General features: G+C 42.9%; 1 protein-coding gene across 1 annotated transcript in view; it reads right to left on the bottom strand.

Moving 5' to 3' along the window:
- myo1d (myosin 1D) overlaps nt 1–15,685 on the bottom strand; it is a 114,011-nt gene that overhangs the window by 44,746 nt on the left and 53,580 nt on the right. The window contains exon 16 of the mRNA XM_083994551.1: nt 7,890–8,097. Within this exon, the coding sequence (XP_083850677.1) occupies nt 7,890–8,097 (208 nt within the window). The remainder of the gene's footprint in view (nt 1–7,889; nt 8,098–15,685) is intronic.

Below are 15,685 nucleotides of genomic sequence, written 5' to 3' on the forward strand. Positions count from 1 at the left end.
TCAGACATTACTCTCTACTGAATGTCTTTAAAACCCTCCTGTTGTCCTCCTGGGTCAAGGAAGGAAGGAAGAAAGGATGAAGGGAAAGAAGGAAGGAAGGAAGGAAGGAAGGAAGGAAGGAAGGAAGGAAGGAAGGAGGGAAGGAAGGATGAAGGGAAAGAAGGAAGGAAGGAAGGAAGGAAGGAAGGAAGGAAGGAAGGAAGGACAAAGGGAAAGATGGAAGGAAAGAAGGAAAGGAAAAAGGAATGAAAGATAGATGGAGGGAGGGAACAGATTGGGTCAAAAAAGAAGGAAGAAAGAAGGAAGGAAGGAAGGAAGGAAGGAAGAAAGGAAGGAAGGAAGGAAGGAAGGAAGGAAGGAAGGAAGGAAGGAAGGAAGGGGAAAAGGATTGTGGAAAGAAGGAATGGAAAAAGGAAGGAAAGAAAGATGGAGGGAAGGAACAGATTCGTTCAACGAAGGAAGAAGAAGAAGGAAGGAAGAAGGGAAAGAAGGGAGGAAAGAAGGAAGGAAGGGAAAAGGGATTGTGGAAAGAAGGAAGGGAGAAAGGAAGGATGGAGGAAGGGAAGAGAAGGACAACAGGAGGGTTCATCTGGAGCTGTGAGACTGCAGCTCTGATAAAAGGCTGTTTACTGAACCAGGTCCGACCCAAATGGAGAACAACAATAAAAAAAACACCTGAATGACTAAATTGTGACGTGACAGCCTCACTCGACTGCAATCCACTGCTGAACGCTTGAGTTTCCACGTCCTCTGGGGAGATCGAGCTGGTTTTTCCAGTGACATGCTCGATATACAGGGTGGGGGGCGGGGCGAGAGCGAGGAGGAGGAGGAGGAGGAGGAGGAGGAGGAGGAACCAAGAGTGTGTGACACAATTTAGTGCGACTGCAACGTGCTCCCTCCCACCACAGGGCCAGTCACAGCGAGGCCGGGGCTCGGGCCAGCGCTCATTATCATAAATCAATAAAGTGCTCGGGTGAGCGGCACGCACCCGGCAGTAACATCAACATCATGCTGATCCCTCATTCCTTCACTTGTGACCCCTTCTCTCCCCTCCTCCCCACTCTGCATTATGTGTCATTGTGAATTTTTTTTTTAGCTCAGGGCTAATGCTCGCTAATGGCGTGAGACAAATGCGTTCAAACTGATCTTGAAGGGAACGATCTCATTGGAAGGGACGGGGAGTGAGGAGTGAGGATTGAAATTGAACGGCTCGGGATGGCTCATCCATCAATTAGATGGAGACCGGGGCCAGATAGATTGGAAGAATATTGCCAGTGGTCAGCAGTGTGGGCCCTAAAAGAACACACATTAGTCAAACATGTTTGAAGGACACACAATAAAAATCGATGTGAAGAAGAGAGGAATCGTGGTGTACAGTAAAATAGCTGACGTGAGGGTTATTTTCAGTGTTACACAAGTACAATGATGTGATTTTATGAATGTTAGGAACTGACAGGAAACAGAAAACTAACGGTGCCCTGAGGAGTTTTCTTTCATGCAACGAAAATTATGTTTACATTTGGAGTTTCTTAAAATCCGAGGCTCCTAAAATGTACATGTGTGTTGGATTTCTTCATCTTACATAGTGGTAAACTGAATATCTGAATAAATAACAAGTGAATAGTTGGGTTTTTTGACTATTTTGGCTGTTTAAATCACATTATCAGCAGCATCCTGCACCCACAGACCACAGGACAGGACAGTCTCTTCTCTATTGCAAGTGTTATTTTAGAAAATGAAAAATATCATGAGGAAAAAAAAAAATGTGTGAGGACAAACAGAAGCAAAATCTGTTAAAATAACAACAAGGAAAAAGAAAACTGTTATGTCTGGCCGTGAGCCAAATGTGAGTTGCCATGGAGAAAGTCCCATGGTTACGGTCTTTTAGAGATTTCATACTCGCCAAAGGTATTGTGTTTCTGTTGGTTATTTTTAGGCTATACAGCACAAAGTCAGTCCGCTTTATAGGCTTGAATAAAAAAAAAAAAATCAATAACACGCTGAGAGATCAGAAAAATAAGAGCAAAATACAAAAAATGTGCTCAGAGTTTGCAAAGAAGCAAAGTCTCGTCTTGCACTAAACTATAAACTAAAGTCAGGATCAGTGGAAACAAGGTAGAACAAAAGGAGAAAAAGAAACGTTGGTTTTCTCATCACAACCTTCTCTTCTATCTTTCTTCCAAAAAAAAATCCAGCGGTGTGATTGTTGTAAAACATCTTTTGATCTGCAGCGGCGTTGAAGTTTTTCTGTGGAGGCGATAGCTCAGGATGATAACTACAGCTCTCTGCAGGTTCAGAGGGGATCAGAAGATTAGAGATCATGTTTCTGCTGAGCTGTGGCAGCAGACAGATCAGCTCAGGACAGATGAGCAGAGGAGGAGGAAGGAAGAGGAGGAGGAAGGAGGAGGTGGAGGAGCGACGTTAGCCCCGCTGCTAAGTAGCTGGAGAGCACAGATCATCGCTCCCTTTTCATGCAACTCAGGTGCTCCCAAAACAAGACTTTAGTTATTATTGAACAATTTATAGCCTCAAGACAAAGCTCACGCAGCGGGAGAAACAACACAAAGTAATAAAACGTGGCTCTTTATCCTTTATAGACTTATTCATTTAGCTGCGGCCCAGACAAGCCCCCCGTGGCCGCGCTGTGGAAGCCCGCTACTACGGCGACGTATCCCTCTAAACCTGCTGCTACACCCAGACTATGTAAAGCTTAGGAAAGCAATTAAAGCTGCGGCTCAGGATACACTGGGGGGGGGGGGGGGGGGGGGTTGAGGGGTCTCTGTGCTCGTCATTGTTGCTCCTCTTGACGAGCAGCGACAGTTACTGTGATGTGGATGGCTGAGCTTGAATTTATGAAATATTCATTTTAACACAGAGGGAAGGTGGAAGAGGGGGTGGTCTATGTTTAATTTATGACATATGTATTTTTATAGAGTGAGAGTGTGCTTTTTTTTTGCAAATGGGGGGGGGGGGGGGGGGGGGCTGTTCCTTCCAGTTGCTATTATTTTCTTCAAGTGGTGATGATTGAGGTGTTTTTTTTTTGTCCGAGGTGGAAATTTCAGTGGTTGTTGTGGATGCACGGCTGCACACAGGAGGACGTGGAGCAATCAGCGGTAATGTACCCGCGGCCTGATTGTCATAATAATAGTAATAAATTCTAGGCCCATGTTGGATTGAATGGATGTTGCACAACAAGATGATTGAAGGATGGAGGAGAAAATGGAAGGATTAAATGGAAGCTCCTTCTCCTCCTCATCCTCGTCCTCACAGGAGAAGAGGTTATGATGAACTAAAGGGGTAAAATAAGGGCACAGGCACAGAAAAACAAGATGTTCTCCCAATTTGGACGACTCACGACTCACCCCGTCTTTTGCAGGTTCACAGATTTTTTTTTTTTAAGTTGTTCGATGGGGCAAACTAAGTGGTATTATTACAAATCCACGAGGCAGACGGAGGGACGAGGAGGAGTGTGTGGCTGAGCCTGACGGTCCTGGCAGCGCGGTCCCGACTGGCAGAAGGCCGTGTGGTGTGCCAGGTGCTGATAAGGGGATTGCTTGGCACAGCGGATCAGACTCAGGCTGGGATGTTTGTTGGGAGTTAACACAGCGGGATGGATACAGGAGTCAATTCGGCTGCTATATACGCCGCTATTTGACTCTGTGTGTTGTTGTTGCTGCACGAGCGGAGCCGTGCACGTTTGTGTGTATACGGTATTGTACATGCGAGAGGCGCCGCATACTACCGCATTACCTGGACTTAGCGCTGACAGAGGGCAAGATTAAATACGCCTGCTCCGACACCTGCGCCGCGCGGCTGTTGTGTTTGTTTTGGTGGAAAAGCTGCAGCTCCTCTGGGCTTTCCCCTTCATTATCAAAGCTGCTTATCCTGGGAGATACCGGGGAGGATTCTCCTGAGGGAGACGGAGAGACCGCTACGTCTGTGGGAAGAGCCCACAAAGGGTCAGGCAGATCAATACACAGGTCGACCAATCAATCAGCTACAGAAGTCAATTTGGCTGGAAGAAGCCCTTTCATTGTGGGAGATCCCCCCATGAGAAGGACATGAAAGCAACATGATGTGGAGGAATCCGCACATGTGATCCTATAGTATAATGATGGTTTGGGGGAAACCCGCTGTAGGATCTACTGCTTCTAGAGTCAAGACAGGAAAGTCTAAAATCTTAAACTTCAATTTTCAAGTCCTAAACAAGTCACACATACTCTAAATCACACACTTGCCATTTTAACAGAGTGTGTTTATTCAATTTACACAAATTATGAATTCTGCATTTCTCAGTATTTTCCCAATTCTTCTATAAACTGGACTTAACAAAAAAGAAAAGGGCACATTTATTTTTTTCCTTTATCCTATTATGAGAATTAAGCTTATTTGCTTCATTGCATATAAAACTCCCCATCAGAACAACTGGAAACTCCTCTTTGCTCAAGAAACACAACTCTAACCCTCAATTTTCCATTTTATTTGTCTCTCGCTTTGGAAATCTGAGGAAAATCCTGCCATGAAATAAAAAAAATAAAAACAAGAGCATTGTCACGTGTTATACAAGTACAATGATATGATTTTATGAATCATATCAATGTTAGGAACTGACAGGAAACAGAAAACTAACGGTGCCCTGAGGAGCTTTCTTTCATGCAACAAAAATTATGTTTTCATTTGGAGTTTCTTAAAATCCGAGGCTCCTAAAATGTAAATATGTGTTGGATTTCTTCATCTTACATAGTGGTAAACTGAATATCTGAATATATAATAAGTGAATAGTTGGTTTTTCGGACTATTGATCTGTTTTAATTGATCACCAGGGCTGTTTAAATCACATTATCAGCAGCATCCTGCACCCACAGACCACAGGACAGGACAGTCCCATCTCTATTAAAATAAAAACAAGAGCATTGTCACGTGGAACATGATTAGCTGGTATGTGATTGGTTCAGGATGGATCTGGGATTTCCAGATGCCAGGCTAGATTTCCTAATACATCAAAATAATGAAATCATTTTTAATTTGTAGCTATGGGGAGGCTGTGAAGTCACGAGTCAAGTCTGAAGTTGTCAAATTCGTGACTTGAGTCCAAACAAGTCATGTGACTGGAGCCCACACCTCTGCACCTCTGATTTGCTTCAACTGCTTTTGCAGATGTGCACACACTCCTACACACACTCCTTTACTACACACACTCCTTTACACACACACGCACGCACCAGCAACAGTGTTGACAGACTGACACTGTTGCTGCCTCGAAGCGTCCGGGAGATTTGCATAGCGTGTCCTTAATTTGACAGCGAGAGAGCGAGAGCGGCGCTCCACGTTTACAAACTCATCTCTCCATCTATCAAAGTCACAAAGTTTTGGCTCGGCTCTTTCCGGACCCCGACACATGTCAGCAAAACGCAGCCCGATTGCACCAAGATACGGGCGGCGGCGCAGCGTCCTCCTCATCCAATCACCGATGTGTGATTGGTTCACCGGAGGCAGACACACAGTGATCAATATTCATGGCAGCTCATTTAAAAACACGTCCAGCTGGAGGAAACAAAAAAATAACTAAAAACTGAACATACTGGTCACACAGAAACAAGATAAACAGAAAAACAAATGCTTCGTATCAAGCCCGAAACTCCTAATCACTGTAATTTTCTATAATAGAGTCGTTTCTTTTTTGATTAATTGTTTTGTCTGTAAAATAAAAACTTCAATTCACAACGCCATGAAAGCTGATTTGGCTGATTTGCTCGGTAAACGCCAATTATCACAGTTCTTCTTGATTAGCAACATCTTAATTAAATAGAACTAATTTACATAAAAAGCAAAACACGTCTGAACCAGTCAACATGTTGGTTAAGTGAAAAACACACAAAAACAACACACTGGGTTTTTTTTGTTGCTATTCTTCCCATCAGTTTTTTTTTCCCTTTTATCCAGATATTACAATCAATTCACATTCAAAAGGTTTAATTTAAAGGGATAGTTCAATATTTTGGCAAATTGGCCCATTGCCATAATCCCTATAGTCTTAGCAGTAGGTTTGTTACCTTTAATTGTCGGTGCAAGCTATTTTTAGAACGGCGGAGCAGAGCCGTGAGCTGCGCTACGGAGGCTCATGGGATTTCTTGGTTTCCCTCATCAAACTCATGAAATACTAGGGCTGCCCCCAAATAGTCGACCAAGCACTGGTCGACCAAAAAATCATTAGCCGACCAAAATTTCATTGGTCGATTGGTCGCAGGAAAAAAAACAAACATTTGGAGCCGTGTCTTGTCAAAATTAAGCCAACATCAATGACTGAACTGTATATGAAAGGTTATGGGGCTTTTATTTTGAAGGGCCAGATACAGGAAGTCGTGACGTGACACTTTTTTTTTTTTTCTTTTTTTTACAAGGCACGGCAGTCTCTCTCGTATCACCGCTGTCACCATTAGCGGTGCTGTCTGAGCCCCGGTCCCGTCCCACAGCGCTCACCGGCGGCCAGTCTCAGTGTCACGGAGCGGATCAATGATAGTCCCCGCTGCAGTCCCCCACCCATAGACACATGTCTATGCCCGCACCGCTCCACGCCGCGGACCCCCACCCCCGCACCCCCGTCACACAGCCTGAGCTCAGTAACTTTTTACCCTCCTCATCTACTGTGTTTATTGGTGATAAACGGGCATTCTGCCGGTAATAACGGTGAAACCCGACCGGCTTGTTGTTGAATCTCGGACCCAACACGGCCGGAGTCACGAGCATTAATTAATTCTCAACCTGACCGCGGGCAAAAAAAAAAAAAAAAAAAATTATATATAAAAAAAAAAAAAATTAATTGTTTTTTTCCCCTCAAGGTGGGGGGTCGATTAGTCGACTAATCGCCATAAGTGACGACTACTGGTCGACCAACAAAATCTTTGGTCGGGGGCAGCCCTATGAAATACACAATCCAACGACTCCAAAACGCTCTGGTGGAGAAGTTGTGACCTGCACATTCACCACGACTATATCAATCAATTTATTCAATAGGGGATTATGACAATGGACCAATTTGCCAAAATGTTGAACTATCCCTTTAAGCATTTTGGTTTGTTTACTAATTTATGCATTTCTACTTTTCTGTATTTATGCATCTCTGATCCCTCGTAGGATGCAGCAAAGCTAAACTATCTGAAATATGGGAATGAAGTGAACAGTCAGTTTTTATCAGACACAAGCGTCCATGGCTCCTGTCCCCGAAAACTCTTTAAAAACATCTCAAGTTGTGAATCTGAGATCCACTCGTCCTGTCTCGTAAGTTTTACAAGAGCTGTGTGGGTGAAAACCCAGACAGAGAAGAAGATGAAGAAGAAGAGGCAGAGACCGCCTCCCTGAGAGACAAAGAATAACGCTAATAATACAAGATCGGATACGAATATACCTCAGCGTTTGTGTAAATTTGAACAGTGGGAGTCTCTGAAGTCCCTCAGGTGATTCATATGCAGAACAAGAGCTGGTGAATTCCAATGAAAACACGACTGAGGCCACGACTCCTACAGTACAACACCCCTGTGATCTCGTTTCACAGCCCTAATCAGAAAACAGACGATGATGATGATGATGATGATTGGCAATCAGTGCCATTCACAAAGACAGATGTTTGTGAATAGAGACTCTTCTGTAATCGCCAAATATGTTCAAAAAGGGAAATTTTCCAACTCAATGGTTCAGATTCAAGGGAAAGAAGAAAAATAAAATCAGGGCGATGTAACGAAGCGCTGACAACTTCCAAACAGATGTTCCTTTTATATTTATAACTTTGAAAAATTATTAATTTCCCAGAGGAACAGAGCGGAGCTGCATCGGTAATGCTGCCGTTTGAAGCTGTAACATCAGTTATGTGAGGTCTGCTCAGGCTCTCTCACCTTCTGGAGGAAGAGGACGATGCGTTGGACCATCTCGGCCCTCTGCTCCTCCAGGCTGAAGAGGGTGCGCGGCGTGCGGATGAAGACCTTGGTCTTGCCGTAGGCCACGTCGTGGTCGAACCCGCAGCCCTGCATCAGCCTCTTCACCGCGTCCTTGTCCGACGGCAGGTCGTGGTTCGGCCACGTGAACTCGGAGATCATCTTGTATCTGCAGGGAAGACGAGAGGGGGGGGGGTCATTTTAAAATCTAGATTAATGCAGGAAGGAGAACCTGCATCATCACATCTGTGTGCAGTGCTAATTTAAAGGGATAGTTCAACATTTTGACAAATTGGCCCATTGCCATAATCCCTATAGTCATAGCAGTAGGTTCATTACCTGTATTTGTCGGTGCAAGCTATTTTTAGAACGGCAAAGCAGAGCCGCGAGCTGCTCAGAGCTACGCTACGGAGGCTCATGGGATTTTGTGGTTTCCCTCATCAAACTCATCAAATACACAATCCAACAACTCCACAACGCTCTGGTGGACAAGTTGTGACCTGCACATTCACCACGCTATGAGATAATAACAGAGCGTTACAACAGAGTGTTTGAGGTAAATTCATGCAAAACAGTTGATGCGTGTTGCCTTCAGGGACAGTTTTTCATCACAACTCAGTCTTGTAACGTTATGTTATTATCTCATAGCGTGGTGAATGTGCAGGTCACAACTTGTCCACCAGAGCGTTTTGGAGTTGTTGGATTGTGTATTTGATGAGTTTGATGAGGGAAACCAAGAAATCCCATTAGCCTCCGTAGTGTAGCTCTGAGCAGCTCACGGCTCTGCTCTTCCGTTCTAAAAATAGCTTGCACCGACAATTAAAGGTAACAAACCTACTGCTATGACTATAGAGATTATGGCAATGAGCCAATTTGCCAAACTGTTGAACTATCCCTTTAACACGGTGAACACAGTCAACATCACTCATGCTGAACATATAGTAAATATTAAAGCATCTTAGCATCATTAGCATTTATTTCAGCCATGCTCAGCTGCACTTGGCTGTGCACTCGTTGTCATGGCATTAACTTAATTTAACGCAAAATGAACATCAAACACCGTCAACAAGGAAGAAATATTACAACTCAAAATCCAGAATAATTTCTTAGAGTCAGTGTAATTGAATCATTTGCACGTGTCCCTGTGTGCTTATTTAAAATTCATTTGGTCAGGAGGAGGGAAAAAAGCATCTCCTACTTGAGGCCATATTATATTATATCTGAAATAGAAAATAAAGTAGAGCTTGGGAGACTGTATAGTGCTGTATAAATCTTAATTACCAAGTAGGGGACTCAGCCTCTGGCAGGGTGCCATGGAAATTATATCATTTAGTACACGGACAAAGGAATTAATTATTACAGCCCAGCGCACCAGGGTATGTGGTCAAATCACAGTCTGAAGACTCCTCAGAGCTATAGAGAGGAAAGTTGACGTTTTAAAGGCTTTAATATCTTCAACTTTTTGTTTTTATTAAGGTCTAGAAGAGGCTGAACTGAGACTGAATTTATATCATAAACTGATGAATCTAGACTTCATGTTGGGGCTGATGGGCGGTCACCAGGGCTGAGTTTGTCCCGACACGGCCCAGGCTGCTGTCGCACCCAAAACTCCCTCCAGTGCTGATCTGCACGTCAACAAAAATAAGGCTCTTGCGATGTGAGTGGGCAGTTTGGAGACTGAGAAACTCTCCACCAGAGGGGGAGGAGATAACGCTTCTGCTGAACCAAAATAAAAGGCCTTTCCCAAACAGATGACAGCTTCATTTATTATATATCATCGCTGTGTTTAAAGTAAGACTCCAAAACATTCAATATATGATCATGTTTAACGATAAAAAAGAGCCTCAAACTATCAAATGTTTGCTATTTTACCTAGAAATAGGCTTTAACACTGCAAAAACTCAAAATCTTATCATGAATATTTGTCTTATTTCTAGTCAAACTGTCATTTCTAGGCAAAACAAATCTCATTATACTCAAAATAAGACTCATCACATTAAAAAGTAGCTTGTTTTTAGACACTTTTGACTTCTTCCAAGCATATTTTCACTTGAAATAAGTAGAAAAATCTGATAGCCGATCAAGTTTTTCTTTCTTATTACAAGCACAAAAAACGTGCTTTCACTGGCAGATTTTTCTACTTATCTCAAGTGAAAATTAGTTTGAAACAAATGAAAATTATCTAAAAACAAGTTCATTTTTGGGTGATGATGAGTCTTATTTTAAGTGAGAAGAGTTTAGTTTTGACGAAATGATTCATTTTGACAAGAAATAAGACAAATATTCTTGGAAAGATTTTGAGTTTTTGCAGTGAACATTTAATTGCTTCTGAAAACAATTGATTAAAAATCTTTTAATTTCCACAGCTGAGAATCTACGTGACTCATTCGCTTGTGAAATAACCAGATCAAAACCTTTGTTTCATGTAAAGACTTGGACGCTGCAGAGACAGCAGTGACTCTCTGTGACAGACTGCATCCTGTATCGTTTCACAGCCGACCAACTGGCAGCACTGGGTGATGTAAGAGCCAGTCCAAAGACGTTGAGTGAGGGCGGCTGCAGTGACAGAGTTGGATGACTTGTTACGCAAAAAGACTCATTATCTAATCCTCCATCCTCCAACCGAGGGGCAGCGGGCGAATGTGACAGCTGGGGGGAGGACGGGCGAGGCTACGCACAACAAGTGTTTGTGTACTATTTTGATATTAAGTGTCATGTAAGTGTGTGTGTGTGTGTGTGTGTTTCTGTGTCAATGTTATCATGCTCTTTGGGTCAAACTGTGCAGAGATATCTGATGACTCTCTGTCAGGCTTAGGATCTCATCTGTTACACAATGTATGTGTAAGTGCAGTGTGTGTGTGTCAGTGAGTGAAGCATTATGGGTATTTTCTGAAGTGAAACACTCAAAGCATTGACACTCACTCAATGCTTCAAACTCTACGGATGCACATCTGTCCACTGCTCGTCTCTATATTAAAGCTCTGACCTCACACTGTTTGTTCTTAAAGGGATAGTTCAACATTTTGGCGAATTGGCCCATTGCCATAATCGCTATAGTCATAGCAGTAGGTTCGGTGCAAGCTATTTTCAGAACGGCGGAGCAGAGCCGCGAGCTGCTCAGAGCTACGCTACGGAGGCTCATGGGATTCCTTGGTTTCCCTCATCAAACTCATCAAATACACAATCCAACAACTCCAAAACACTTTCGTGGCCAAGTTATGCCCTGTACATTCACCACGCTATGAGATTATGAGATAATAACGGAACATTACGAGACAGAGTTGTTTTAGAGGTAAATTCATGCAAAAACGCCGATATGCGTTGCCTTCAGGGTCAGTTTTTTGGCAAGCAGTCTCTGTATTTACCTCTAAAACAACTCTGTCTCGTAATGTTCCGTTATTATATCATAGCGTGGTGAATGAGCAGGTCACAACTTGTTCACCAGAGCGTTTTGGAGTTGTTGGATTGTGTATTTGTACTAAAATAGCTTGCACCGACAAATAAAGGTAACAAACCTACTGCTAAGACTATAGCGATTATGGCAATGGGCCAATTTGCCAAAATGTTGAACTATCCCTTTAAAGCTCTGACCTCACACTGTTTGTTCCTAATGCACAAGTCTATAAAGTAGAAAATCTAAATTTACAGATTTTTATCATTTTTGTCCATAGTTATTGATTTTCAGTTAATTTTTAGTAAATGACATCAGGGAACATTTGTTCATGTCATGTGTTCATGCTAAAAACCAAATATTGGCTGAAATGATCAGTGTTTGTCTATAAAACTGAGCGCGAGAGCGAGTACTCTGCTTGCAAACTAATTACTGCTAATCAGCATGTAAACAGACTTACATTGTCAGGTGTTGGAGCGTCTGTGTGAATAAAACATGAGTTATTAACGCGGGTCATCCACCGCTTTCTGTTTTGTTACATTACACACATTACAACGGGGTAATTTTTCCAAGCGTATTAAAATGTTTTACATCAACAACTCACCAGTAATTACAAAACCAACCCGAGTGTTTTAATGCTGCTTTTAATCAAGGTCAGAGGACAAAACTATTACCAGCAAAAAAAACCACTGTGGGCACGGTTTTGCTGGTGCATGGTGGGTGATTTTGTGATGGCTGTTGGAGATGAGACTGATTAGCTGCAAAGATTAGATTAGATTAGATTAGATGCAAACTGATTAGAGCTGCACAACATACTGTGCGTCTGCGCCCCGCGGCCACGGCTTGTCATGTAGGAGCCTTGACAGCTGAGTGATGCACAGCTTCAGGCAGGAGGTGTTATTCAGTCACTTCCACCAAGACGTTAAAGCCAGACCAGACCAACCTTCAGATGCCCACCCCGCCTCGGCAACACTCGGCCTGCAGCACCGGCATCCCTGCGTTATTCCTTTAGTCCCTTTTCCCCTGTTGCTTGTTGTCAATCAACCGGTCTGTGGTTATTCTTTTATATTTGGTTATTTGGCCTTTAGATTTCCACATTAGCAGTTCTTTTTTAATTAATTTCTTATTAATAAGAATAAGATTTATTCTTTTTCATTGCACCCATGTTTTGGGTTTAAAATCTAAAGTTTTGTGAAATTGCATATTCACAGTGACAGATTTTGAGCAACTATTAATTAATAATCAACCATCAGAAGAGTAGATGGTAACACTTTACTTGAATAGGTATTCATAAGATTGACATAACACTGTCATAACCATGACATAACAGCTGTCTAAACATCAATGAATACTTATGACAGCTGTAAGTTATGTCACTTTTAATGCAAAGTTGACATTGTTTGAGATGTTTTTGTTCTGACAACTTCACATAAAGACAATTTAAACTGTCATAGCAGACCTAATTGCCAAACTTTAAAAAAATATGTCAAGTTGTCAGAACAAAAACATCTCAAATAATGTCAACTTTGCATCAAAAGTGACATAACTTACCGAATGACACTTAACGACAGCTGTCATAAGTATTCATTGATGTTTATGACAGGTGTTATGTCATGGTTATGACAGTTTTATGTCAATCTTATGAATACCTATTCAAGTCAAGTGTTACCGACTAGATTTCTAGAAAAAATAACCTTTGAAAGTGTTGTTACCTCGCTACAGACATGAAAGAAACAAGAATTTCTTCAATTTGTTTCTACATTTTTTATCTCAATGCTCTTGAGGGAAAGAAAAAGTTCATCTGCGGAGTCTGAAGAGCCTGCTCAGCCACGACCTTTTCCTCCGGGACTTGTCCGATCCCTCCGACCCTTGGTTCTCCAGGCTCTCCGGGTTCTCTGGGTTCTTCTGCGTCGAGGCCACATCTGTTTCCGGCTCCTCCTCCTCCTCTTTCTCCTTCTGGAGCTGCTGCTGGAGCTGCCGGGGTTCCTCCACCGGCTGCAGAAGAGGGACGCTCTCCTCCGGCTGCTGGATCTCCACCTCCTCTCGTGTCTCGTGGGTGATGGTCGCAGCAGCACTCGCCTTATTCGACTTCTTTTGTTCACTCTGCAGCACCTCGTTGCCCAAACGCGTGGCCTCCTGAGTGGTCGTCTTCTTCTGAAGCTCGGCCCTCAGCTCCTGGACCTGTCTCCTCTCCAAACTGAGGGCCCTCTGAGCGTCAAACAGAGCCTTTCTCAGCTGCACGACTTCACGGCCCTCGTCCCGATCTCTCTCGGCAGAATCCCCACAGTTTCCAGCTCCGGTCTGGTGGAGGAGTTCGCTCACTTTGCTCTTCTTCTCTCCAGCCTGGGCCACATCATCATCCGTGCGCTGACTTTGAGCACAGACGCACCTCACGTTCCTGCCGGCGCGGCTTCTCTGCTGCTTGTCCTTGACCTATACGCTGCGGGCGCCGGGCATCCCGTGACAAATCACCTTCAGCTCCGTGCTGGTAGGCCGACGTTTCCCGTGGTATTCCAGCAGACGACCTTTCAGGAAAGCGTTTTGCCTCATGAGCTCCTCCACCTTGTTCTTCGAGTCGCTGCTCATTGCTGCCGCAGCCGCCGCCGCCTCAGGTTTTTTCTCCTTCTTCTCCTTTCCTTTTGTCTTTTTTGGTTTTCGTTGCTTCCGGTTGCGATGTGGACCCATTGTGGAAGTGGAAGTGGAGGTGGAAGCTGGTTCGAGTTAGCGGCTGAACAGACTCAACAACGTGTGAAGCGTGGATCGCCTGGAGAGGCTCGATATTCTATCTAGGAACTGGTTGTTTTCATTTCTTTTGGAATTCCCGTTTTAAAAGAAAACAGCAGCGTCTCACGGCAACCGAGACGTAAACAGAGGAGGTTGCCATGGCAGCAATAAAACTAAGAACACTGAAAATAATAGTAATGATTTATCTGTATGGTTAGTATTGAAGCTAAACTCATCTCAACAAGCTGAACCCTCACACTTCCTGACGAAGGCTCTCAGCCGAAACGCGTCAAAGCATCTTTTTTACTATGTTTGGCTCTTACTGCAGTAAAGGCATTTTAATATTTTTATTCAACATGAGTGCCTTGGTATTTTCTCTTTTTTTCTACTGACCCAGCCCTTCACCAAAGAGCAACAAAAGAAACTCATAGTTCCAGGCAGCACTACTAGTCCTTGGCTTTTTTCAATGATTTATCTGTATTGTTAGTATTAACTTATCTCAACAAGCTGAACCATGATTTAAATAAAGTTATGCTAGTTGTGATAAAAGGAATATTGCAAACAGATGCAAAATTATGTACGTTATGTATGTTTTTTTTTCTCATTTTTAATTTTTTTTTTTAGTTTTTATGCTGTTTTATGCTGTTCTTTTTAAATGTTTTGTCTTTATGTAAAGCACACTGAGTTGCCTTGGTATGAAATGCGCTATATAAATAAAGATGCCTTGCCTCGCCTTACATAAAATAATCAAATTCATATTCAATGCAAAACAACTGCCCACAATTAACTGGATTCCATCAGAGAAACAGCTAATTGTATCAGTAAAACCACATATTTTACATTATAATTAATTTAAAATGTCCTAGAATTATATCATTATCTAAAATTGACTTTCTCTTCATGCAACCCTCTCTGTAGGTCTCTGTGCTGTGTGTGTGTGTTGACTGCAGTTTGACCAGGCCATTTATTTGTTGCACTGGTTATTAAAGTCGTTTGCCGTCCGAAAACACAAAGAATGAGAAGAGGCATCAGCCAGTAAATTGTTGTAGAGGTCGATCCACTATTTGTCCAGTGGAGCAGCAAATACAGAGCTCAGCATGAATGGAGCGGGATATGGAGGGAAGGAGGGAGGATGGTAGGGAAGGGGAAAAGAGGAGAAAGAGTGAGGAAGGACGGTAACGAGGAAGAAAATCGAGGAAAATGTTGCATAAAATTGATCTGAAGGAAGTTAATAGCAGGAAGTTTCTGGGGCATAATAACTAAACGTTACTTCTTCATGTTTTGTTTTGAGCGTGGGAGTCGTTTGTGGGCTGAAAAGTAAAAACACAGTTACTGTAGAGACATGAGGGATGTGAAGACGAGCAGCCGCACTTTAAACTCTAATCAGAGACCTGAGAGGACGGATATGAAGACGCAACAGAGAGAACAGGGAAAGAAAAAGTGAGATAATGAAGAGAGCAAGAAAAAGGAAAGAGTGGAGGGAAGTAGCAAGATTATTGATGTGGTGAAGGGATGGAGAGAAGATGAGTAGAAGGGGATATTTATAAAAGAAAGAGCAGAAAAGAAAAACAGTGAGCAGATTAAATGGTCTTGAGAGAAGTGCAGGAAATGAGAGTAATCTACAGCCGAGAGGAAACGATGT

This window comes from Trachurus trachurus (assembly GCF_905171665.1).
Source record: "Trachurus trachurus genome assembly, chromosome: 19".
Taxonomy (NCBI): Eukaryota; Metazoa; Chordata; class Actinopteri; order Carangiformes; family Carangidae; genus Trachurus; species Trachurus trachurus.